This window comes from Phodopus roborovskii, unplaced genomic scaffold (assembly GCF_943737965.1).
Source record: "Phodopus roborovskii unplaced genomic scaffold, PHOROB, whole genome shotgun sequence".
Lineage (NCBI taxonomy): Eukaryota > Metazoa > Chordata > Mammalia > Rodentia > Cricetidae > Phodopus > Phodopus roborovskii.
Window position 1 is genome coordinate 26,828,931 of NW_026126407.1, and position 26,375 is coordinate 26,855,305.

The 26,375-nt window shown below is 37.9% G+C and overlaps 1 protein-coding gene across 3 annotated transcripts in view; it reads right to left on the minus strand.

The window, feature by feature from the left end:
* Nucleotides 1-26,375, minus strand: part of Aff4 (ALF transcription elongation factor 4) — a 73,847-nt gene that overhangs the window by 23,614 nt on the left and 23,858 nt on the right. For 2 of the 3 annotated variants that reach the window (XM_051180696.1, XM_051180697.1), the window contains exons 4-11: nucleotides 25,331-25,375; nucleotides 20,482-20,568; nucleotides 9,890-9,926; nucleotides 7,421-7,469; nucleotides 4,148-4,202; nucleotides 3,227-3,264; nucleotides 2,738-2,900; nucleotides 1,478-2,395 (exon numbers count right to left, since the gene is read on the minus strand). In XM_051180696.1, the coding sequence (XP_051036653.1) occupies nucleotides 1,478-2,395; nucleotides 2,738-2,900; nucleotides 3,227-3,264; nucleotides 4,148-4,202; nucleotides 7,421-7,469; nucleotides 9,890-9,926; nucleotides 20,482-20,568; nucleotides 25,331-25,375 (1,392 nt within the window). The remainder of the gene's footprint in view (nucleotides 1-1,477; nucleotides 2,396-2,737; nucleotides 2,901-3,226; nucleotides 3,265-4,147; nucleotides 4,203-7,420; nucleotides 7,470-9,889; nucleotides 9,927-20,481; nucleotides 20,569-25,330; nucleotides 25,376-26,375) is intronic. The other variant, XM_051180698.1, reaches the window with a different exon arrangement.

The window sequence follows — 26,375 nt, forward strand, 5'->3', positions numbered from 1 at the left end:
GTAAGCAACAAATAAATATTCTACCTCTATTGTAACAGAAGTCGGCTTGCCACCAAAAGATTAAAATTCAGATAAATGAAGACATGAGAAAAAGTCACCACCAACTGCTTGCCAGTGACTGGGTCTCTTCCCAGGATTATCAGCATAACCTCCAGGAATTGCCTGATACTTTACCAAAACAACATTTCAAAAATCCTAATTCTTGGGGAATGGATGGATAGATATCTCAGTGGTTAAGAGCCACTGGCTGCTTTTGTACAGGACCTGGGTTCTAAGGACCTACTTAGAAAGGACCTACTGGTGGCTCACAATCCTCTAACTCAAGTTCCAGGGGATCTAACACCCTCTTTTGACCTACTTGGGTACCAGGCACAATATGGTACACATACATATATACAGGCTCTACATAAAGCTGATCATATACTAAGCTTTGTCTTTAAATTATCTTGGAAGTTTTTAGGGATGAGGGTGGGCTTTGTTAGTGAAAACACACTTTCCATGTTGGAACTACATCCAGGACTCCACTGAGCTGCAGGGAATGTTCTTAGTTCTGACCTGTGTTAACGGAAAAAAGCTAAGCACATGGGTGTCTAGTGGATGGGTGAAATTTTCAAGGATGTATACGTCACAAAATTAGTGAGTCAGTTTTGCTCACATTAGGCCAGTAATAAAGTATGGCTTCACCAGATTGTAAGACACTACATTACATTCTAACTCCAGTGTTGAATGTTTGTCCTAACCTCCTAGCCTCCATATTTTTTTTTTTTTTTTTAAAGCCTACAGCACTGGGCCTCACTTTTAACCTGACCACACACTCTGCCTAGAAATCCTGACTATTCAAAAAAAATCATCCTGCATTACTTAAGAAGATAGAGCACAGAGAAATTGTTCCATAGTTAGTCTCAATGAGGCCTTGGGTTCAAACTATTTTCCCATATAGCCCATTATCCACAAACTGTACTTCCATAGCTTTTCATATACTGGTGTCTAAAAATGAACAAACAGGGCTGGCAAGTTATCTCAGCGGGTGAAGTCTGACAACCTGAGCTCAATCCTTGATCTACATGATAGAAGGAAAGAATCAAATCTCAAAAGCTGTTCTCTGACTTCCAGACATGCACAACAGTGACTATGTAATGTAAAGGCAAAATAGCAAGTACTTAGGGATAGAGATGGCTCAGCAGTTAAGGGCACTTGCTAATCTTCCAGCAGGATTAAAGTTTGGATTCCAGTAACCAAGTCAGGCAGCTCACAACTAACTGGTTCCAGGAAATTTGACATTCTCTACTGGCCTCCAAAGAAACATACACAGGCATAAGTACATAGACACACCAAAAACAGACACACTCACACACACAGCATATAACTAGTGTTTTAATATCAAGATGTTTAAAGACATGGGAAGTGAGAACAAAATTATTTCTTTAAAATAAAAAAAGAAAAGAAAAGAAAAGAAGAACCACACCCCCGTACAGACCTTGTGTTTCCTCTTGCCTTTGTTGGAAGCCTTTTCTGAGGTTTGCTTCTGCACCTCTCTCACATGTTTTTCTGGCACATTTTTCTTTTCCCCCTTGGGTGGTTCTGTTTCTTTGTAAGGCTTTCCCGGTATCCTAGTCAAGAGATTCAGGTCAATCTTCACAATAAGTGGATACCTGTCATCGGGCTCACTGAGTGGGGAAAGGAGCTCCTTCTCTTCCATAGGAGAGAACATTCGTTGCCGAAAAAAGCTATCTTCTTCCTCCACGGAGGAGGGCTTGACAGGAGTCCTATTGCTTTCGGGGTACTTAGGAGTCTGTGAGGAAGGAGGGGGGCTCTCACTCTCATCTGACTCTGACGACGAGGTATCTGTTTCTATGATTTCCCGAGATTTCTGGGAGGATTTACTCGATGACTTGTATTTCTTTTTTTCTGCTGTAGGTCGAGGAGAAGATTTCGACTCCTTTTTGATGTTGGGTTTCCTTGAGCCCTTGGTGGCTGCTTTGTGCCTGCTGGAGGGCATGCTAGTGGCCATGTCTACAGGGGTTTCACTTTCTATCTTCAGTCCTCCACGGGGCTCTTCAGCAGCTGACTTCTCAGTTTTTTTGGGTTGTTTTTTGCCTACAGTTCTCCTCTGTGCGGTGCTGTCACTCTGTGCAGGAGACTTTTGCCTCCCACGTCCACTTTCTGATCCCTTTTGGATGGTTTTAGAGTCTCGTCCTGGAGTAGCAGAACTTGATTCTTTTGGCCCTCCAGGATCAGTGTAGTTATTTCCAGCACCCTGTTCTCGGCCTTCTTTTTTGTATGCTTGAGACGATGGGATGTTACTGTCTACAGAAGAAGCTGGGGACACTTTATGTGGGTTCACTTTGTTCAACCAATTATCAAGTTGCCATTTGTTTGTTGGGGGTGGTTCAGGCTGGGGGGGAACAGAGAAATACACAGACATAGGTTTTTCACCCCAATATTGAAGATTCCATCCTCTTTAGAAAGTCAAGTCAGAGGACAAAGAATAATATTTAAGGTAACAAGCATTTGTTTGCCAAGTGTCTGCCAGGATTAAAGCATAGGTAAAATACTATTAGCTCTAGTCACTTGGCCTCCTGAGTGCTGGATTACAGCTGGAGTCACCATGGACAGCTTATTACAAATGGCCTTTAAATAACCAATATTCCAGTTAGGAGTTCAATTTGAAAGGTACTGTTCAAATGAGTGGATATCATGAAAGAGCTTGACGGCTATGGAGGCCCTCCCATCTCACCTCAGGAGATGCATTCTGTGATGGCTCATTTGCCTCACTGTCACTGGAGCTACTTTCACTCTCCGAGTCAGAGCCGGAGCTGCTTTCAGATCCACTGTGGCTGCTCGAGTCATCCCTGGAGTTATCTGCTCCCTCACTATTATGATGTGAAGGTTCAGAGTTACTAAAGGAGGTAAAATAAAAATGATAAATTTCCTTTACAACAGCAATGCCAACCCATCCGAACGAGACAACAACCTTAGCAATAATGTATGCTACGCTGTTACATTTAAAGGAATCAAAAGTTTCTGATATATCACTCACCTACTAATACTCACTTTTAACATACCTTAAAATTCACCCAGTCTGAGTACATACTTTAATAAATTTTAATTTACAGAACTATACAACCACCAACACAGCTGGCATTATTTATGATATCCCACAGTGTTAAATCAAACTAATCTCAGCCACCAAAACATCAAAACCACAAAATAAAAGGATCTCTACCTTCCTGGTGTACTTCTTGGCATTGTCTTATCACAATCCTAAAAGTGAAGCAAAAGAAATCTAAGAAATGACGAATAATATGAATGTCTGAATTAAAAAACAAAAACTGGCTTTAACACACGAATCAATGTTTACTTAATACAGAGTTTAAAAAGCAAACAAACAAAAAACAGTACACCATAGCACTCAGAAGATGGGAACAGTGAGATCATGAGATCATGAGACTGAGGCCAGCCTGGGCTACTTGGTGAAATACTGCCTCAAAACATAATAACCAAAACACCACAAATAACAACAAGCCAGGATCCAGTCTTTACTTAAAGAAGTAGTGCTTACTCAAACCACCATAGCACTATTACTAAAAAAGAAAAAGAAAGAAAAAAAGCTCTAGGATAGCACTTACAAAATTTAGGAGTTGGAGAGATGGCTGGTCAGTAAAGAGCACTGGTTGCTCTTGCAGAGGACTCCCAGCATGTACATAACGCTCACAAACCAACTGTAACTCCAGTTCCAGAGTATCCATATATATTAACTTTTTTTTATTTTGTAAATATTTATTTAAGCTACCTCCTGCAAAAGTATGCTCTGGTCCACAATAAGTGTTAAGGAAAAGTCAATATTTTTAAAAAGGGTGAGGGTGGTGGGGGGCTAGAGAGATGGCTCATTGGTTAAGAACTATGCCTGTTCTTCCAGAGGACTGGGGTTCAATTCCCAGCACCTACATGGCAGCTCACAACTGTCTGTAGCTGCAGTTCCAGGGGATCTGACATCTTCACACTAAAGCACATGAAATTAAAAATTGAATAAATTATTTTTTTAAAAAGGAAGCATAATCATTCAGTGTAAGAACGCTCTCATGAGAAGGTAGAGACCTCACACTAGGACACAATGAAACGGTAAAGGGCTGTATAGCAGACACACCTGTTCCCCATCACTGTCTTCACTGCTGCTGAGTTTTAAGTCATCCTTTAACATACTGAAGGAAAAAGGCAGAAGGGAGCATTAATTAATCATAGCAAGCCAGAGTACTGAGTATTTACCAATAATCCTAAGAGCAATCGTTAGCCAAAAATTTAATTAAAACACACATGTACACACTCTGCTGTTTATGTTTTTCACATTCTAGTAAAAAATTCAAAAGGAGGAAATTAGCCATTTTTATAACCTAAACTTTCCACACATTTAAAAAAAAAAAAATTAAGCCAGGTGGTAGTACACACCTTTTAATCCTGGCACTGGGAGGCAGAGGCAGGTTCATCTCTGGAATTTGAGACCAGCCTGGTCTACAGAGTGAGTTCCAGGACAGCCAGGGCCACACAGAGAAACACTGTATCAAAAAATAAAAACTTTAAAAAGGAAAAATTTAGTGCTCTGCAAAGACAGCAGTACTCATGGCAGGAACAAACGGCTGTAACAATTCAATAGTTAAACCCTCATATACACTCCTGTTACAACACACTTATCTCTAATTGTACACAGGCATGTATACTAAAATAATCAATAACGCTTTGTTCTACCAGACATGACTCCTAAAGAAAAGGAAGATAAAAATCAAAGCATCAAGTGATCCCTTCTTTGTCTCCAATGGGCCATGAAGAGAAAGACCTGAGTAACTTCTGGCAATTGCATAACTGAAAGCCATAACATAATTTCCTGAGTAGTTCTGATTCATAATTGCCTTGCTATTAAGACAAGTGACACCAGCAGATTCTGGGGTAAGAAATGACTGTTTGAATTTGTAAATCTAAGTTCCAAACCTTCCTTTATCAAAAGTCAAAATGAATTAAAAATATATAAATACAATAAAATGACAATTTCTACAATTTGCTTTGAAAGTGAAATCAAAAACTTAAGTTTTCCTAAATTTTAAAATCATTAGGTTTAAAATCTGAATAACACAAAAAATTCTGTGATTCTGTGTTTTGTGGGTTTTGTTTTTGTTTTTTTCTTTCCATGAAGGAAAAATTAACAAAATTTGGGAGATCTGTACCTAGAAAATGTTTACTTCCTCAATACCAGTAGTTCATTACCTCTCTTTTTAAAGTGTGAGTCTCCAATATGTAGAAAGAAGTCTTCTTTCACGGCAGTAACTACTTACACTCTCTCCTCAAAACCTAAACTGCATCCCTAAATTTGACCACAAATTCAAAACACACACACACACACAAAATCACCTGAAATAAAGTAACCAGATTACTATATGAGAAGTGTTTTAAAAGTAATTCAGTAAAAAAATTTTTTAAAAGTTTTCTTTTGAACAAGGGCTTAGCATATCTCTATGACTGATTTCCAGTAAGGAAAATGTACTTACTCTAAATTCTCTCAGCCCTTATGATTTAATAATGGCAGCTCAATGAACCTGTTTACATATGTGAGTATGTCAAAGTCTTTAAGACACTGCTCTACGTCCAGCATGTTTTTGTTTCCTCAGCAACCAAATGGTATGCCCATACATAGCAGACACGCATTATTAGTTTTGGGCATAAAGATATGATTACAGGGATATAGTGAGTTTCTCAGCAGTGTGTGGAAGTTGATTTTGTTCATATATTTACTTCTCAGTCTTCCTTTTATTAAATGAAGAGGCTATTAGGCTGAGGTTAGTGCTGTGGTCTGTGGCTGTGGCATAGGAAGCTACATAATGTCTATTTCTTTGGAACTTTGCTCTAATCACTGAATTAACCTGTGATCTCAAGATTTCAGGTGCTCACTCTAAATGTAATTTATTATCATCTAATACACCTGCCCCTCTATTGTGATACATATTCTGATTCTACATATAAAATATAATAAAAATATGAAAACTTAAAGACAGCATAAACAATGTTGCATTTGGTGCAAAACAGAAGGTTTACTAAAAAGAATCTTATCTTTAACACATTTTTTAAAAATTAAATGTGCCATGCTGGTACACACCTTTAATCCCAGTGCTCACAAGGCAGAGGCAGGCAGGTCTTTATGCATTCAAAGCCAATCTGGTCTACAGATTGGTTATGCTTGTTTTGTAGCCCTAGTTGGCTTTAAACTCATGGCAATCCTCCTGACTCAACATTCTGAATGCTATGATTATAGACATGTATTTCCATAGCCAGTTTTCCATTGCTGTTTTATAAATAATTTTTTTATTGGACTGAAGAGCTTGCTCACTAGAATGGTACTTGTCTAACATGTGAAAGAACGTGGATCTCTATCACTACAAAAAGGAGAAAACTCAGATATAATGGCACTTGCCTATATATAATCTGAATACTTGTGAGGCAGAGGCAAGAGGAGCAAGTTCATGTCAGACCTACATACATATGGTGAGTTTGAGGACAGCATAGACACCATGAGACTTGGTCTCAAAAAACAAAACCAACAAAGTTAGTGTTATTAGATAGAACACAGCCATGTCTGTGGTTTATACAGCTTTTATACTGTAATGACAAAACTGAGTACTTAGGACATAAAATTTACAATACGCTCTCTGGTCCTTTACAAGTAAAGCTAGCTTATGTCTGCCATAAAACATTAGTGTTTCTGTGTGGGGATGTATAGTCCAATAGTAAAGTGTTAGCTTAGCATGCACAAGGCCTCTGGTTTCACACTGAAAATCAGAGAATTCAATGAAATGCTTTAGGGGGGGCTGGACGTTGGTAGTTCACACCTTTAATCCCAGCACTTGGGAGGCAGAGGCAGAGGCAGGAGGATCTCTGTGAGTTTGAGGCCAGCCTGATGTACAGAGTGAGTTGCAGGACAGGCTCTTAAGCAATACAGAGAAACTCTGTGTTGAAAAACAAAAACCACAAAAAACAAAACAAAAGAAATGGTTCAGGGGGTAAAGGGGCTTGCCACTATGCCCAACAACCTGAACTTAAGCCTAGACCAGAAGGTGACTTCTACAAGCTGTCCTCTGACATCCACATGCATACATGTACACATACAAAATAAATGGTTAATTTAGATTTTTAAAAAACAAAAGGTAAGCTGGGTGGTGGTGACGCACACACACTCCTTTAAGCCCAGGACTCGGGAGGCAGAAGCAGGCAGATCTCTGTGAGTTCTAGGCGAGCCTGATCTACAGAGTGAGTTCCAGGACAGGCTCCAAAGTTATACAGAGAAGCCCTATCTCAAAAGACAAACAAACAAACAAAAATCCAGCTATTACAGATAACGTCTAGGAAAAGAAAAATACCCATGAAGCAGTAAACTTACGATTTTGACTGGTGTCCATTTGATGATTTAGCAGAAGCATTGTATCTTTCTAAAACAAAAAGATACAGAAGTGAGCAAATGAAACTGGTTAGATTGTAAAATGTTTATACAAAATGCCTGCCTTCCAAAATATAAATCAAAATGAATACATTGCACACAATGGACATGAGACATGAGCATTCTTATAAGCAATGATTCTTCTACAGCCATTTTAGAAAACATTACCTTATAAATACTGTAATTATCCTGCTACCTATCTAGTTCAATGAAAGGAATCTACCCAGTATCTGAAGGAATGCTCACACATACATATAGACATAATATTAATTATAATATGGCTTACCTGCTGGTGGTGGCACACACCTTTAATCTTAGCACTTGGGAGGCAGAGAAAGGTGAATCTCTATGCGTTAAAGGCCAGCCTGGTCTACAGAGCTAGTTCCCAGACAGCCAGGGCTGTTACACAGAGACCCTGTCTCAAAAACCATAATAATAACAATGCTTTATTCATATTTTTTTGGAGACAGGGTCACACTACATAGACCAGGCTGGTCCAAATTCACAATACAGAGCCTGGACTGGTCTTGAACTTGCAATCTTTCTGTCTCAGCTGCCCCAAAGTCAGGGTTATAAGTATGTGTCACCACATCTAGCATTACAATAGCACAGCTTTAACAAAACAAGTTAGGAAATAAAACTACATGTCCATTAGTATAATGCTAATTAAATAACTAGTTATTTCATATAAGATGACTTTAATATTACAAAAGAGTAAACTAGAGTTACATAGTGATAACCATTTAAAATAAATCCAGTATTGGGGTAAAGCAGTGCAAAAACTCTGGGAATGGCCAACTAATGACTAGCATAGCTGGAGGTCCATGCCTTGAGAGGGAGCTTATCCCCCGAGGGCCAGGACCACTCCATATAAATAAATCCAGTGAAGAATACAAAGTAATAATAATTTTTAAAAAAAGATCAAGTTTATGATCCCATTTGCCATAATTAAACACTGGGGAAGTAAATGAAGGTAGAACAAAAATGAGGAGATTTTAGGAGAAAATAAAAAGCTGGGTGTGGTAGTGAATGCCTTTAATCCTAGCACTCCAGACACAAAGGCAGAAAGATCTCTTTCTGAGTATTAGGACAGCCAAGGCTACACAGTGAAACCCTCCTTCAAAAACCACCATCACATCCCTTTTACCTGTAAGTACAGTTGTAGAGTAGAACTAAATAGACATACAAATTTAAAGTTTGACTGCTATAAGTTGTCATGGCATTCCCATGCCTTCTATGTACATGATAAGTATGTAAACATAGGAATTTTTGTTTTTGTTGTGACAAGATTTCTCTGAAACACCTCTAGCTGTCCAGGAACTTACTCTGTAGACAAAGAGATAAATTCTTGTTTTATCTCTTGCACTATAATCATACACACAAAGACACACACAGATACCACTCAAAACAAACTAGCAAAAGGTCAAAAAACTTATTTTTATCTTTCAGAATACTCTTAGACCAACCTAAATCTACCTAATAAACTCTTGTTCACAGAATACCTGTTTTTGTCCCAGAGTATATACACATCAGTATTCAAACACCTGCCATGCCCTGACCTCACCATCAGTAATCTGCACATTCTTGGCTCTACATATTCTCTGCAGCCATCTTCCACAAGAGCTCTGAGAAGTGAAGAGTGGGGGTGAAAGTGAGGCTGCAGAGGGCACCAGGCTCTCTATCCAGATCAGAAGACTCAGGAAGAATGAATAGGGAATGCATAAAGAGCCTGTGCTAACATGGCCATTCCTGCCTACAGTTTTATCACCACAAAACCAGTACCATAAAGGAAGTGGAAAGACAGAATAGTTCTTGAACTTCCTGAGATACCCAACAAATTGATTTTATAAAATTTCAACTATTAATTCAAATAAGTAAGTGTATTTTGATTTCGTTTGTTTGTTTGTTTTTGAGACAGGGTCTCTCTCTACATAGGCCTAGCTAGGCTAACTTTCATTCCCTAGACCAGGCTGGCCTTAAACTCAGAGATTAGATTGCCCTACATCCCCAGTGCTAGGATTAAAGGCATGTGTCATGATGCCCAGCTTATTTTGATTTTTTGTTTTTGTTTTTTGAGACAGGGTTTCTCTGTATTGCTTAGGAAGCTATCCTAGAACTAGCTGTGTAGACCAGGCTGGCCTTAAACTCACAGAAATCCACCAGCCTCTGCCTCCTGAGTGATGGGATTAAAAAGCGTGAGCCACCAGCACCCAGCCTTATTTTGATTTTTAATGACCTATAGTTCTTGAGTTTTCTTAAGACTCGGCTCATCTTGCTATATTTTTTTTATCAGATCATAAAATCAGAGTCAGACATGTAAAAAAAAGCTAAAAGTACTGTAAGGGGAGGCTATATTTAAAAAGGCCCAATATGTAGGTTAATTTAAAAACCAGCAAGAAAAGAAATACTTACTTTGTTCTCCAGGGCCAAAGTTAGATTGCTGAGACTCCTAAGAGAAAGGAACACAAAATTATACAAAGTGATGGCATGAGAAAGATCCATTAGTTGGGAAAAATTCCAAGTGATAAAAATGCTTCAGCATATATGAAAGAGGAAAATACTAAAAGAATGCAATGGCTACATCTATAACAACAGACTCCACCAGAGCTTACCGAATAGCACAAAAAACCCCCAAGAGTCTCCCATTTCTTTTCAGAAGCACCCATAATACTCATAATCCAACTCAGAGATCTATAGAGTTCAAATAACTTTAAGATTCTTGGATTTGGGGCTAGAAAGATGTCTCAGTGTTAAGAACAAGCTCTTGCTGAGGATCTGAGTTTAGTTCTTGGCGCCCATCTATGTTGGGTGGATCATAACCCTCAGTAACGTCAGTTCTAAGGGATACAACACCCTCTCATATAGTCTTCTTGAGCGCCCAAGGTCATTTGCAGATCACACACACACACACACTTTTAATTAAAATCTTTGTTTATGGGTCTTGAGAAATTCTTGGACTACAGATGTGAATAAATAGCAGACAGCACTTGCTTATTACTATACTCAAGGTCTGGGGTTCAAGTAACCAAAAGAAAAAAGAAAAAGCTCAATTTTAAAAAAGAACTAGGGATTTAGATCAGTTGGTAGTACTTGTCTAGCATACATGAACCCTGGGTTTAATCCTCCAAACCCCATAAATCAAGTGCTATGGCTCATAACTGTAGCATCAGCACCTTGGAGGTAGAGGCTGGAAAACTGGGAATTGAAAGGCATCCTCAGCTACATAATGAGTTCAAGGATAACCTGTGCTACATAAGAGCCTGTCTCAAAAAAAAAAAAAAAAGTAGATAAAAATAGCTGTGCAATCAATAATACATTCAAAATATACTACTTCCCTACTAAAAGATAAAGTCTCCATATGGGTTTCCATGCCACTCTACTCCAGTCCCAGATTCTGTCCCTATTATCTTAAAACCATTAACATTGTGAAGAAAACACTGCCACATACTTTTATTATTTGTTTGTTGTTCTTTTGAGATATGCAGCTCTGGCTGATCTAAAATTTTATATAGACCATGCTGCCCTCAATATCAGAGATCTTCCTGTCTCTCCTCTCCCACACCCTGCACAATTTTTCCCCCCAAGATAGAGTTTCTTTTTGTAACAGCCCTAGCTGTCCCAAAACTAGATCTGTAGACGGGGCTGTCCTAGAACACACAGAGATCACCTGCCTCTGCCTCCCAAGTGCTGGGATTAAAGGTGTGCTCCACTACTGCCCAGCTCATACTTTTCTTTTTGTTAACGTTCCACAATAGTACAGAAATTGGCACTAGAGAAGCCTTAGCAAAACAGAAACATAACTTTCCAAATAACTTCATGTGCAAAGTGTGTTTTTCCAGGATATGTCTGTGCTATAAGATATAATGTCGGGACTGGAAAGATGGCTCAGTAGTTAAGAGCACTGACTGCTCTTCAGGAGGACCTGGGTTTAGTTCCCAGCAACCACATGGCAGATCAAAACTGTCTGTACCTCCAGTTCCAGCAGACCCGACACCCTCACACAACCATACAAGCAAGATACCAATAAAATAAAATAAATATTTTTTAAAAAAGATATAATGTCAAATTATGCACAGACCCATATACAGTCTACTTAAAAATAGGCATAATCTTCCTTTAATAACAGAATTTTCTGGGAAAAACCAACTCAAATAATAAGAAAGCTAAAATGTATATCTGCTGTTAAAAAGAAGTCAAGTAATTTTCAAAATGATGACAAGATCACTCAATGAAGAAATAATCTTTTCAACAATTGTGTCAGGACAACCAAAGAGCCACAGCCAAAAGAATGAAGTTAATGAAAAGGCTAAAGAATACAGTGCTAACTCTTAATGACTTCCCATTTAGCAGTGAATTCCTATTGTAAGGCATCAGATACACACACACACACACACACACACAAAAAAAAAAAAACAGATCAACTAGATTTCAGAGACAGAGGAAGGTAGATCTCTGTGAGTTCGAGATCAGCCTGGTCTACAGGATGAGTTCCAGAACTACTTGGGAGGTTATACAGAGAAACCCTGTTCCCCCCCCACACACACAAAAAAAAATCAAAAACAAAAAACAAAAAAACAAAACTAACCAACCAACTAAACAAACAAGCAAATAAAAATTCAGTTTCTGTAACTGGCTCCCATAAGATCATAGGGAGTAGCACTATTAGGAGTTATGGCTTATTTGAGTAAGTATAGCCTTGTTGGAGGAAGTATATCACTGTGGGAATGGGCTTTGAGGTTTTCTATGTTCAAGATACCACCCAGTGCCACAGTCAACTTCCTGTTGCCTGCAAGATAAAGGACTCCAGCTACTTCTCCAAACCATGAGTGCCTGCACACCGCCATGCTTCCCACCATGATAATGGACTGAACCTCTGAACTGTAAGCCACTACTTCAATTAAATGTTTTCCATTACAGAGTTGCTGTGGCCATCATTTCTCTTCACAACAATAGAAATCAAAACTAAGACATTCTCCAAAACGAAAGAGAGAAAGAAAAAACTAACAGCACAGAATTCTGATCACCGATTCCTTTCTCTCACCTTTGACAGTCAGCTAGTCACAAAACATTTCTATATTCTGTCTCTAAAACACCACCAAGCTGGGGGGTGGTGGCACACAGCTTTATTCCTAGCACTCAGGAGGCACAGTGTTCACCAGCCTGGTTTACAAAGTTGAGTTCCACGACAGCCTGGACTGTAACACAGATAAACCCTGTATTGTCTTGGAAACAAAAACAAAAAAACAAATCACCACCAAAATGAAAAACTACCTCATCTCCTTCAGGCTATCTTTGTTTTTTCATCTAGGATGGCTATGTAATGGATCTTCTTTATTGAAATGCCCTCCCCTTTCACTCAACTATAGCTTCCATTCTGTGTTTTGCAAACCCAAGTCTTAATGTGTCATCATGGCTTTCCTATTTTTCATTCAACGTACCATCATTCTTTGGTTTCCTTAGGTATAACCCTCAACTGTCTTTTGGAGACAAAGTAGTCAAGGATGACCTTGATCTCCTTGACTGTCTCAACCCTAAATAAGGGCTAGGATTGCAGGCCACCTTTGCATCACATTCAGTAAAACAAAAAGAGAGGACATTAGCCCTATGAAAGACCTATTCTCAATGACTCCACTACCAATGAAAATAAATGCAGAATGAAAATGTGCTAGGTATCAAAAACAGTATTTAATATAAGCGCTCACTACTGCTGAATAAGAGAGATGGCTCAGCAGTTTGAGTTCCAGCACTGACATGGCAGTTCAAACTGTAACTTCAGTTCCAGTGAATCTCATGCCCTCTTCCAGCCTCTAATGGCATTAAAGACATGTGGTACACATGCACAGAGATATATAGCGACAAAACACACATACAAAGTTAGAAAAGAAACAAGACTAGGGGGCTAGCAAGATGGCTATGTGAATAAAATTGCTTGCTGCCAAGCCTGACAACCTGAGTTCCATCCCTGGCACCCAGATAGTGGAAGAACTAACCCCCAGTAGTTGCTCTCTGACAATAAATAAATGTAATATAAAAAAGTAAAGATCTGGCATCACAATGTATACTTTAATCCCAGCACTTGGGAGGCAGAAGTAGGGAGAATCTCTGTTGAGTTCTAACCCAGCCTGGTCTATATAATGTTCTAGGCTATCCATGACTACATAGTGAGAGACCATGTCTAAAGAAATTAATAAAAATCCACAATGCATTCAAACTCAGGAGAAAAGAAGTGGGGGGGGGGGAGAGTAGCACATATAATAAAAACCCGAAAACAGATATTGGGATTCAAACTGAAGATCTGATAGCAAAGCAGCCAACCACTAATGAGCTCTTACCTCTACCAAGGCTCAGACCAAAGCGGGGTGATCCCGTCCTCAGTGTGGCTGTAGACTTAATACCCTGAATTCCTGTCTCCATCCATCTCATATTCCTCTCTAATGCTGGGATTAAAGGTGGGCACCCACCCCACCGCCCAGCTTCTATGGTGACTAGTGTGGCTGCTGGGATTAAAGGTGTGTGCTACCACTGTCTGGCTTCTATACCTAACTAGTGTGGCAAGCTTTATTTGTTGGATCATAAAATATTACCACAGGAGAGTGAGTCCTAGTCTTTTCCAGGCACTGGGAGCTCTAGTGCACAAAGCTGTGCCTAGCTGTGGTGGTTGCAGCTGTTTTGGTTGTAGTGTATTTGCTAGTTTTTGTTTTTGTTTTGTTTGAGGCATGTCTCAGATAGATCACAATGACAAACTTGCTATTTACTCAGGGATGACCTTGAACTCCTTATTCTCCTGACTATAGATCTCAAGTACTGGGATTACAGGCATGAATCAATAGCCTAGCACAAATTTAGGAGCGTTTAAGTAAACTATAAAAACACTAAAAATCCAAGCATGATGGTACAACTCCTTTAATCTAGCCATTCAGTGGATTTTTGTAAGTTCAAAGTCAGCCTGAACTACACAGTGAGTTCCTGGGCTGTAGATCTACAGTCTGTCTCAAAAACATATTACCCCCTCCAATATGTTCCTAAGCTTGAAACTCCCTACCTCTTGTTTCTACAAATGACTTCCAAATTATCAATGGTGTAAAAGCCATTTTGGTGTGCTTATTACTGGCACTCTACTGCTTCTTCACACTCTATCTGATATCTCTTCTAGGATGCTATCCCCAAATTCCCTAGGTTTTTGTTTTTGTTCTTTTTTTCCCCAAATTCCCTAGGTTTAACAACATTCTCTTTCTTTCCTGTCACTGGAGCTCACACAGTTAATCTACAAAACTCTACATAGCAAATAGAGCTTCACAAAAAGCTTTAAACTGTATTACACACATTACCTGATATGTACAGATATGTATATCATCTCTACCTGAATTCAGCCAATGAATGGCTATTATGTGCATAACACTAGTCTGGTATAAGCATGTACTATTTCTTCTTCCTTCTTATTTGTTTTGTTTTGAGACAGGGTCTCTCTAGGTAGCCCTGCCTTTCCTGGAAGATCATTATGTAGACTAGGCTGGCCATAAATTTACAGAGCTCTACCTGCCTCTGCTTACCAGGTTCAGGGAAAAGGAATGTGTCACCATGCCCAGCTTCTTTTTTTTGTTTGTTTGTTTGTTTTAGTATTTTTGCTTTATGTTTATGGGTATTTTAGCTGCTTGTATGTTATTTACCATTTTCATGCCTGGGGGACATAAAGGCAAAGAATGTTAGATCTCCCATAACTGGAGTTGTTATAGGTAGATGTTACCTGGTCCTCTTCGATAGATGGCAAGCCAGTGCTCTTAACCAGAGCCATCTCTTAGGCCCCCTCCTTTGTATTAAAATATCTCTTTTAGTTAGAAAGAAATATTATCTAAATGGTGTAATATTTTGCCTACAGCACCAAAAGAACTACTCAGAGGCCACTGCAAGTCAAGTTTTAATAACCTCCTTACTAAAAATGGAAAAATCTAACATGATTTCCTAACTGTACCCAAGTACGCTGCCTCTTTCCTGTGATAAAGAATAACCTAGTTGTGCTCAAATTCAAAAGCTACTGCCTTCTAATTCTGGACCAAATCTCAAAGCCTTTTAAAATTTTTCAAGGTTAGCATCTCTTTTCCGTCTACCAGTTGATTTCTACTTTTTACCACATCATTATACTCATCATATAAATATGACTAAATATTCTATTCTTACTCTCAACATATGCTACTTCTAGTATGTTTGTCTGCTACCATTTATAGAAATGCACTTCAAAAGGCAATCTCCTTTTATATATCCACCATCTTTACAGCTTTCGTTTTGTCCTAGCTTTCTATTTAAAAATGTTTATAGATGGATATGGTGTCGAATATCTTTAATCCAAGCACTCAGGAAGCAGAGGCAGGTGGATTTCTACACAGTAAGACCCTGTCTAACAAGCAAACAAACAGATGGGTGGTGGTGATGGTGCCCACTTTTAATCTCAGCACTCAGGAAGCAGAGGCAGGTGGATCTCTGTGAGTTAAGATCAGCCTGGTCTATAGAGTGAGTTCCGGGACAGGTAGACTGTTGTTACACAGAGAAACCCTGTCTCTGGAAGAAAGAAAGGAAAAAAAGCAAACAAAAAGTGTTGTTAAAAAAGGTTGTCATCAACAAGAATGATTGTCAAATCTAATGCTTGGGATATATCATAATATGTTAAATAAAGAACAGAAATTTAGACGTATAAACCCTACTTAAGATCACAATACATTAACTGAGATCAACAGCAGAACCACATAGTATCGCAGGAGAAGAAATACAAAATAGAACAACACAGAAAGCTGTATTGAGAAGCTGGAGTCCTTGAAGCATGGAGAAGCAGGAAACATAAAAGAACCTGAATACTGTAAGCAACTGCAAAGAAACTTGGTAGAAACTATAAATCACAAATTTCAAGTCCAATAAACATCAATCAAGCACAAGAAAAGAATACACATATTAATACACACACACACACACACACACACACACACACACACACACACACGCACGCACACACAATTCAAGGCAAAACATCTACAAGTTAGAATTTTTATAACTGGGCTGGAGAGATGGCTCAGACGTTTAAAGGCTAGGCTACCTTGAGAGGCTAAGGCAGGGGATAATGTGAGCCCAGGAATTCTGGGCCAGGCTGGACAATAGAGCAAGATAATATCTCCCCCTAACACACACTCACTCACTCACACTCACACACATAAAAAGCAAAAAGTACTGAAGGAAACAGGTAGGACAGAAGGAGCTGGCACCAGATAGAAAGCTCAATAAATAAAAAGGAATGACAAGCAAGAGAAATGCTAGCTGTACAGGAAGAGTTGGGTTTTTTTTTTTTTTTTTTTTTTTTTGCTGTTGTTTGTTTTTTGTTGTTGTTTGTTTGTTTTTAATCTTAATACCGATTATAGATAACAGGCCAGGAATGGTGGGGCACACAACTCCAATACTTGGAAGACAATGGCAAGAGGATCAGACTTTCAAGGTCATCCTTAGCTACACAGAATATGAGGCCAGTATGGGACATAGAATATGAGAGGCTGGGTAGGGTTGGAGGGAAAAGGAGACAGAATACTAAGAGAACATGGGAAGGGAAGAGACCCCATTCCAGAGTCTGGTTGAAATTTCTCACCAGAACCAATAATTCCAGCACCATTAACAACACATGCTCTGAGGTTGCCTACATAGAGATAATATTCCTTTTATACCAAGCAAATAAAAATGTTAAAATAACAATGGACCATTCTTAAGGGCTGGGCAAGCATGACTTTTGAGTATATTCCTTTTACAGATATAAACTGAAAATTTCTAGAAAGCATACAAACAAGTCTGTAAATTTTATAATAAAAACACCTTAATTTCCTACATGATCTTTATGACCTAGGATTTTACCTTATTAACCGAAATCCTACCCATCACCAGAACTCCTCTATGATCTCACTTAGGTTCCTTAGCAACGGCTGGGATAATTTTAGAAGCCACCAAAGTGCAATATACAGCTAATGTAAACTTATGGGAGACTCTTAGATGTGTTCCCTACTTTTCCTGAATGTATCTGTCCCTCCTAGTGTATATATAGTCTTAAATCTACTTTAAAACTTCTTCTTAATGCAGTCCAACTCTGTTTCATTCTGACTTATACAGAAATTCTTTTCTGAGACCAAAAAAAGCTTGGCTTCACCCAAGTATAAGTCACTGAAAAAAACTCAGACCACTATAAGACAGAAGCAGAGCTATTTTTCTAGATCCTGCCTCACTGCTGTTGACAAATAACACAGAAAACTTGCCTAATATTAAACCAACTTGGCTTGGCACACACAGAATACTAAGCAGTAGCAAAACATATTCTTTTCAAGTGTACAGAAAATACTTACAAAAAGGAGGAATATTTTGGGATTAAATAGGTCTTACTAAACATAAAATGCTTATGCTCTCTGACCCAAATGGAATTAACCCATAAATCAGTAATGTGGAAAAATCTCACAAATAATATATATATATATAATATGCATTATACATATATATAAACATACATCTATAATAAAATGTTTCTTTAAAAACACCAGTAGTAGTACATGTCTTTAATTCCAGCACTTGGGAGGCAGAGGCAGACAGATCTCTTAATTTGAAGCCAGTTTGGTCTACAGAGTATTAGGACAGTCAGTTCTATACAGAGAAACCCTGCCTTGAAATACCAAAAACCAAACAAACAAAACTTGAAAATAAACCATAAAAAAGAAAACACAGAATATTAAATTTGTGATGCTTTGCTTAGAAGCATACTTATATAAATAAAGGAAAACCACAGTTTCATAATACTATTTTCCATTTCAAGAAAAGGGTTTTCTAAAAAGAATAGTAAATGAAAGCAGAAAAAAAGCATAAAAAATTAGGGTAGAAATGACTAAAAAGAACTAAGAGCAAAATAGATGAGATTTGAAAAATCATAGAAACACTGTGGGAAGAAGGAGGGGATAACTTGTGGGGAGTCAATGTTCTTTCCTCTTCTTCCTCATGTAGGCCCCAAGAATTAAACTCAAGTTATCAGGCTTGGTAGCAAGCATCTTTACCTACTAAGCTATCACTGGCCTCAGTCCTTGGTTTTATTTTATTTTATTTTATTTATTTATTTATTTATTTTGAGACAGGGTTTCTCTGTGTAAAAGCCCTGGCCATCCTGAAATACACTCTGTAGACGAGGTTGGTCTTGAACTCAGAAGATATGCCGTCCTCTGTCTGGGATTAAAGGCGTGCACCACCACCCCCTGGCCCATCCTTGATTTTATTTTCTCATCTTTGTTAGACATATTGGTGACTTTTCTTGTTGCAGTGACAAAATACCTGACCAAAGCACCTTAAGGAAAATTACATGCCTAACTTTATATGATGGATACAGTCAAAATGCCAGCAAAATAAAGATGTATAAAATTGCCATCAGGCTATGTGTATAAGGTATATATGAAACATAAATCAATGTTATGTTCATATTTCAGTTCAGAATGCTCATTTCCTACATGGAAATATTTCAAAAAACTTAAAGCACTAAAACTGGACACTTTTGACTTCAAGTATATGGATTCGACCTAGTACTTGGGAGGCAGAGGCAGGCAGATCTCTGAGTTCGAGGCCAGCCTGGTGTACAGAGTGAGTTCCAGGACAGCCAGGGCTGTTTCACAGAGAAATCCTGTTTCAAAAAACAAAATAGCAAACAAAGGAGATGTTTAAGATTACCAAAAGCTACATAGAGTTCAGGGGCAGTCTGGTCTACATGAAACACTGTCTCAAAATGAAACATAAAGTGGAAAATAGAGGAAGACATTGACACGGACTCTAGCTTCCACACCCAAGTGCACAGGACTGTCACCTACACACACACAAACATATACACATGCTCAAAACACAAACACACAATAAAAAAATGATGGCTGATGAAATAGCTGGATGAACAAAGGTACTTGCTGCCAGCCTAACAATCTGAACTCTATCCCTGGGACCTACATGATGGAAGGAAAGAACCAGTTCACAGAGTACGCACGTTCACAGTTCACACACACACACACACACCTGCGCACACACACACACACACACATTCACACATAAACACAAATAATTGCTTACAGTAATTAAAACTGATAGTAAACAAAGAGAAATGGCTAAGTAAAGTCAGATAAATCATACTTTAGATGTACTTAGAAGACATTAAATACCTCTAAGTAAACAACATGGAAAGGACTCCAAGACCACAGTGGACAGATTAATGATACAATTTATCTTTATAGAAATAGCATATTTATATGGAATGAGTCCACACTTATGAATCTGTACACATGCATGCAAATGCTATGAAAAGGTTTGCAAAGACACATGAAATTGGATGAGCTAGAGAACAAGAACCAGGGAAGAGCTGGTATTACAAGTCCTGAACAAACTTTCACATGAGAATGTATTTTTGCCTGATTATTTGGGGGAGATTTTTTGAACTCTGAAAATGTAGCCAGGTTGGCCTTAAACTCCTGATCTTCCTATCTTTGCTTCCATAGTGCTGGCATGAGTCCTACACCCAGCCTTGTATTTCTGTATTGTTTGTGAGTATAAATTCATGCTTAAAAAATTAATCTGCAGAGTTTAGATGGGCTAAAAACTGCTGTGTGAGGGCCTTTTCTCATAGGATCTAAACATTTTTGTGGCTAGGTTCTGAGAAGTTCCTCAGAAAACAACCTGAACAGGTCTAGCCACCTTCAGTCTAGAATAACATGAGTTTGCAATAAACATCAATTGTTTTTTCCTCTCTCTCTGTATTGCCTTCCAAATTCTCTTAAGTATCTCTCAGTCCAAGATGTTCTCAATTCTATTATTTTAAAATTTCTTCATAAAAATCATCACTACATTTATTTTTTAAATTTATTTATTGTATTTCCCACTAGGGAATGGCAAGACAATTTTGAATTTATGTGATTTTAGTTGTGCCATTTAGAGTTTTCTTACATTATCAAAGACAGACTTTATTTACTTACCTTAGTTGGAAAAGGAAATTTAGAAGGTTCTGTTTTGCATGGTGTATGAATAGCCGTTAGAGGGGGAGGCCATGAATGCGTCATCTCCTGAAATGTAATTATTACAGTTTGTTTTCAACCAGGACAAGGTTATAAAACTATACAGCTAAAAACCAGCTTTGTACTTAGAAATACTGGTTTTATGATTGACCCTCTAAGTGGGTTTTAATAAGGCAGAACTGTGTACAGGCACTAGGGCTGGCAATGGAGCAGAAAGTAACAAATTCTCTCTGACTTTAAGGGTATATAGGCAGGGTGATAAAAATATGTGGGTAGTTATAGAAATCAGTCTGTAATGAAATATAAGCTCTAATGGGTTTGTTTACTTGTTTTTTAAAAACAGGGTCTCATTCTATAGCCCAGGCTCCCTTAGCTTGCTATGTAGATCAGACAGGCCTTGAATTTGTGCTGATCCTCTGCCTCTGACTCCTGAGTGCTACATTAGAGGCATGAGCCACCATGCCCCCTAAATGCATATTATATAATCCTATTTAAAAAAAAAAAAAAAAAAAAGATGTTGCTAAAGAAATGAAGAAGGTAACAGTAAGAAAAACAACACTAATCTTACCATTAATGGATCAGAAATGATGCTAAATGTTTTGCTTATCAATCATTTCTTCCAATCATGAGACAGATATTATTATCCTAACTTATTTAAGGTGAAATTGAAACAAAAGTCAACATTCTTTATTCATGGTTGCATGATTAGTAAATACTGAACAAAGAATTTCACTGTAGGAATTCTGACTATAGAGTCCACATGCTGATTGAAAATTTTGGTCATGTGAAGATCAGAAGAGAAATTTCAAAAGCATATGAGGAAGAAAATAGGTAAGCAAGACCCTGGGTCTGATTTCATTCAATGTCTTCAGTCTACTCATGCTACAAATAACTGGGCATGGTTGCATATGCCTCTAATCTCAGCTCTTGAGAGAAAGAGTCAAGGCAGCCTAAGCTATATGACACCCTGTATAAGAGGGGGGCAAAAACAGCCAAATGAATTTATATTAACAACGTGTATGTCAGAGGGTCAAGGAAGAGAGGTATCAAGACTTAGAATAAAGGAGTATTTTATTTCCAGCATTATGTTCAAACTTAACCATTAGGTAAAAAAGGGGACTGATGGTGCTTAGGAATTTATACTGTGACTATAATTACAGTTATATAAAGATACACTGAGATTATATAAAGATTCCAAGGACTCATAGACGAAATGTTAACAACTCTGGTATTCTGCAACATAGTACTGATTAAACAAATTAGCAGACATCCATACAATGAAACACAAGACAGACATTAAAATGAGAAATTCAACTATGATATGAAATGATGTCCACAGCATATTATTATCAAACACAAATCATAGTCTATGCCTTAGTAAATATTTAAAATTTTTAAAGTCAAGCCTCTGGAAGGATGCTTAACAGTAGCTACCTTTGATCAACAGAATGACAAAAGGGGATAAGGGACAGGGCAGTTGACACAGTATCTACTAAAACCTCTTAAAGCAGCCACTTGCATAAGGCAGAGGAAATGGGCACAAAGTCCCACCCAAGTTGAGCTATTGATAATTGATAGCTAGCTGTTGGGGAGGGAAAGTCAGTTTTCTTTAAGGGTGTGGTCCTTGGTAGATCAGCCAAACTCCAGCATAGACACATATTCAAGAGTATATGGGCAGCACAAGGTGAACTTTCTGGGGGAAAAAAAAAAGGGCATAAAGGTGGGTGGGTAGGGAAGGGGTAGTAGAACTTCAAGGAGTTGTAGGTGAGTATGATCAAAATATGTTATATGAAATTCTCAATGAACTAATAAAAAAGAGGAACCCCCCACCAAAAAAAAAAACAAAACAAAACAAAAAAAAAAAAAAAAAAAAAAAAAACTAACCACTTGCATGTAATTGCTGTCTTCTTACAGTACTTGTATTATTTCCTATGCCCAGCCCAGGAAGGTCAGCTTAAACAGTACAGCTAGCATTACTACCACATCATTAGCACTTGACACGTATAGGTGAAATCACTGACAACTGAAACTTTTCAATAAATATATTATTTTTACATAGAAATGTTTCCTAATGTTCAAAAGAGTTCCTAGAAACTGAGATTACAAGTTGAATAGGAAAAAAAACTATGAGGGGAAGGTGGAAACTTCTGATCCTCAGATTTTTAGTACTGGCATTTCACAAATCAAATGCCAAAATATATTCAACAGCTACTTTTTCTAACAATCAACCTGACTGGGCATTAAAACACTCAAAGCACATGTCAAGTCCATACCTAGAAAAATGTAAGCTATATGTTTAGTAAGAACAAAGAAACAAATAAAGTCTTCCAGCTCTTAAGTTCCTTAAGTTCCATATACTGCTAAGACTTCAAAGGGAAATGTGTTATGTTCTACTAGAACACATAAACAAACACAAAACAAAACCCAACAACAACAACAAAGCACACACAAACACACAAGCATTTCTTATGCACAAGGGTGTGTGTGTGTGTGTGTGTGTGTGTGTGTATCTTAAAAACATGAATGCTTGGGGCTTAAGAGATGGCTCAGTGGTTAAGAACACTGGCTATTCTTCCAAAGTACCTTGGGTCAATTCCCAGGACCTACATGGCAACTAACAACTGTCTGTAACTCCAACTCCAGGAGATCTGTCAGCCCCTTCTGATCTCTTTGGGCAGTGCACACACAATGTGCATATACATGAAGTCAAGCCACTCATTAAATAAATAAGTTGAGAGAGATGAGTGAATACTTTATGAGATTGAAAGTGAAGAGTTTTTTTACTGTGGCTTGACAGGGGAAGAAGAAAGGTTTCCCTGGGATTCTACAGAAGACAATTATGTATGTACTATTACAGACAAAGGAGGGAAGTGTTCCAAAGAATTTGACTTTAAGGAAGTGATAAGAGTGTGGAAGTTCATGTCTCTAATCCCAGTGTTTGGAAGGTGAAACAGGAGGACAGAAATTCAAAGCCAGTATTCACTACAGGAAACTGTATTTTAAAAAGAAGAACTATGGCTTACGAAAATTAGTTTGGCAAAAGTAGTCAGGAGTGCTAAGGACTGACTATGGGGTGTCTGGACGTTAAATTCTTCCTTAGAATTGTGGTCTTAGCAATCTCAGTCTCAGAGAGCCTCTGAAAACTTCTGGCAAAAGAGGTCAAGTTATGAAGGCCAGGGCTGAGAGATTTTAAAGGCAGAAACAAAAAAAATTAAGACTGTCTTAAGGATTACTATTACTACTACTACTACTTACTACTACTACTACTACTACTACTACTGTTTGAGCCAGGTATAGTGGTGCACAGCTATAATCCCAGGACTCAGGAAGCAGAAGCAGGAGGATCCCTGTGAGTCTGAGACCAGCCTGGTTTACAGAGTGAGTTCCAGGACAGCCAGGGCTACACAGAGAAACCCTGTCTCAAAAAACAACAAAATAAAAATTACTACTACTATGTGGGCATATGGGCATGTGACACAAGGAGATGTCAAAGAGTGTCATGCGGAGGTCAGAGGACTTTTGGGAGTCAGTTATCTCTTTTCACTGTGGATTCTGCAGGATTAATTCAGGTCATTTAGGCTGGTGGTGTGAAAAGCAGTTTTACCTGCTGAATCATCTTGGCCCAAGAGAGGATTTTTAAAACTACTGAAGTTAGCAGAAATGGAAAGAATGAAGATTTTCAAAGAAAATTTTAAGTCTAAGCCTAATTTTGTGATTAAACAGAATATATGGAAGAAATCAGAGATAATAAGGAGTGGATTAACAGGAAAGAACTAAGAGACACAAACCAAAACCTATAAGAGACCAAGGCAGGAGAGAAGGATTGAATAGTTGTCTGATAAAGCTAAAGATGACACATAAATAAGGTAATAGTGTAAAAAGAAAGAGGCTAGAAATTATGCCTATCACTAAGTGAAAGGAGAAGCCATAATACTACCAAAGAGGTGGTAAAAGCAGACAAGAAGTCAAACAATGAAGCTCAGTAACAAGGAAGAAACAAAGTTTCTCAAAGGAACAATGTAAAACTCTCAAACAGCAGAGACAGTAAAGAAAATAAGAACACTAGTTCTTATATGCATTATACCTCAGGCAGAAGACAAGAAAAGGACATTAGAAAAACAGGTTCAGCAAAATGGTAAAAGGAGACTGTATGAGCTAAAGGAAGTAACGGGAGATTAAATGGTGGGAACAGATTATAGGAAATAGGCCAAGACAGGTAAGTCTCAGGATATGCCATAAAATCCAAGTATAGACAAAAGAATTCAGTAGCTTCCAAAACACAGTAAAAGTCACATGTGACTGTTGTTTTCCTCTTAAGAGCAAGAAGCAGCCAATGTTACTCAGTCACTACATGGTCTTTCCTTCTTTCTAGAAGGGGAATGCACTTTTTTTAGTCACAGTAGACACTTTAAGTGTGTCTAATAAACACTCCAGATCAATATTCAGAGGACAAATTCTATTGTAGTATCTGACCAGAACAGAAAGTACAGGTGAATTTTAAACCAAACTACTATCAACAATAGCTTGGTAACTACTGAGATTTTTAAGTCTTTAATCATAAGTCTAAGAAAATGTAGTTGTAATTGGTTTCTTCCTCTTTTCAAGGGTAAAACCAGAATATATTTTACTTACAAACAGTAAACAAAATATGTTTAGAACCTCAGAAAAGTCAGTTATTTATGATGAACATGGCATAATCAAGTTATATACATAAGCAATCGGTGTTAAGGAAGGATTAAGAATATGAAAGAGTTGGTAATACAGGCATCATAATTAAATAACAGATCAGAATGATTAAAAAGAAACTTACTTTAAGTATTTCATCCACACAGCTTACATCACCTGAAACTGATGCCTTAAGAAAAAGAAAAAACAAACGGACATCAGATTTGAAGTGATTTGTTGTTAGAATTTTAGTATTTACTAAACGTATTTAAAACATTATTACAAATTACATAAAATTTGAGGAATTATTTATGATCTCATTATTTTAAGTCAGAACACTAGCTAGAAATTTTGAATTAGCTTCCTATACAAAATTTCTAAAAAGATTTATTTTTATTATATATATCTGTTTTGCCTGGACATATATATGGGTGCCATATACTTGCCTGGTCCTGCAAAGCCAGAGGATGGCACTAGATTCCCTGGAACTGGAGTTATAGATAGATGTGAACCATTGTGTGGGAGTTAGCAATAGAACCTGGGTCTTCTCCCTCTAGAAGGGCAACAAGTGCTCTTAACCACTGAGCCCTCTTTCTAGACCCCAAATTTGTTCATTTTTATTGTATGTACATAGTTGCTTTGCCCACACATAGTTCTGTGCACTACTTGTGTGCCTAGTTCCTATGGAAGCCAGAAGAGGGAATCTGATCCCTTGGTATCAGAGTTATAGACAACTGTGAGCCACCATATGGGTGCTGAGAATTAAATGAGATCTTCTGGAAGAGCAGCCAGTGCTCTTAGCCCTTGAACCACTCTCCAGCCCCTACAATTTTTTTAAGATAAATTTTTAGATGATCAGATTTCCAAACTTTCATATACAAAAACATAACAAGATGCTGAGATATAAACTGAGTAAACATTCCACTTAAACTGAGCAAAGTGAATATTATTGAAAGACTAGAAATATGGGCCACAATGAACATTTTTACTTAGCATTCCATAAACTATAGAAGACAGATTGGTAATTTTAAGGCATAAATAAAAATCAAGAAACTAAACCCAAATCTAGTTTCAAAGATGATGTATTTGAGCAGAGAAAAAAATTACCACTTTTCCGAGTGTTAGAAAGCAACCCAGGTCCTCTGTAAGAGCTGCAAGTGCTCTTAACCATTGATCAATATCTTGAGGCC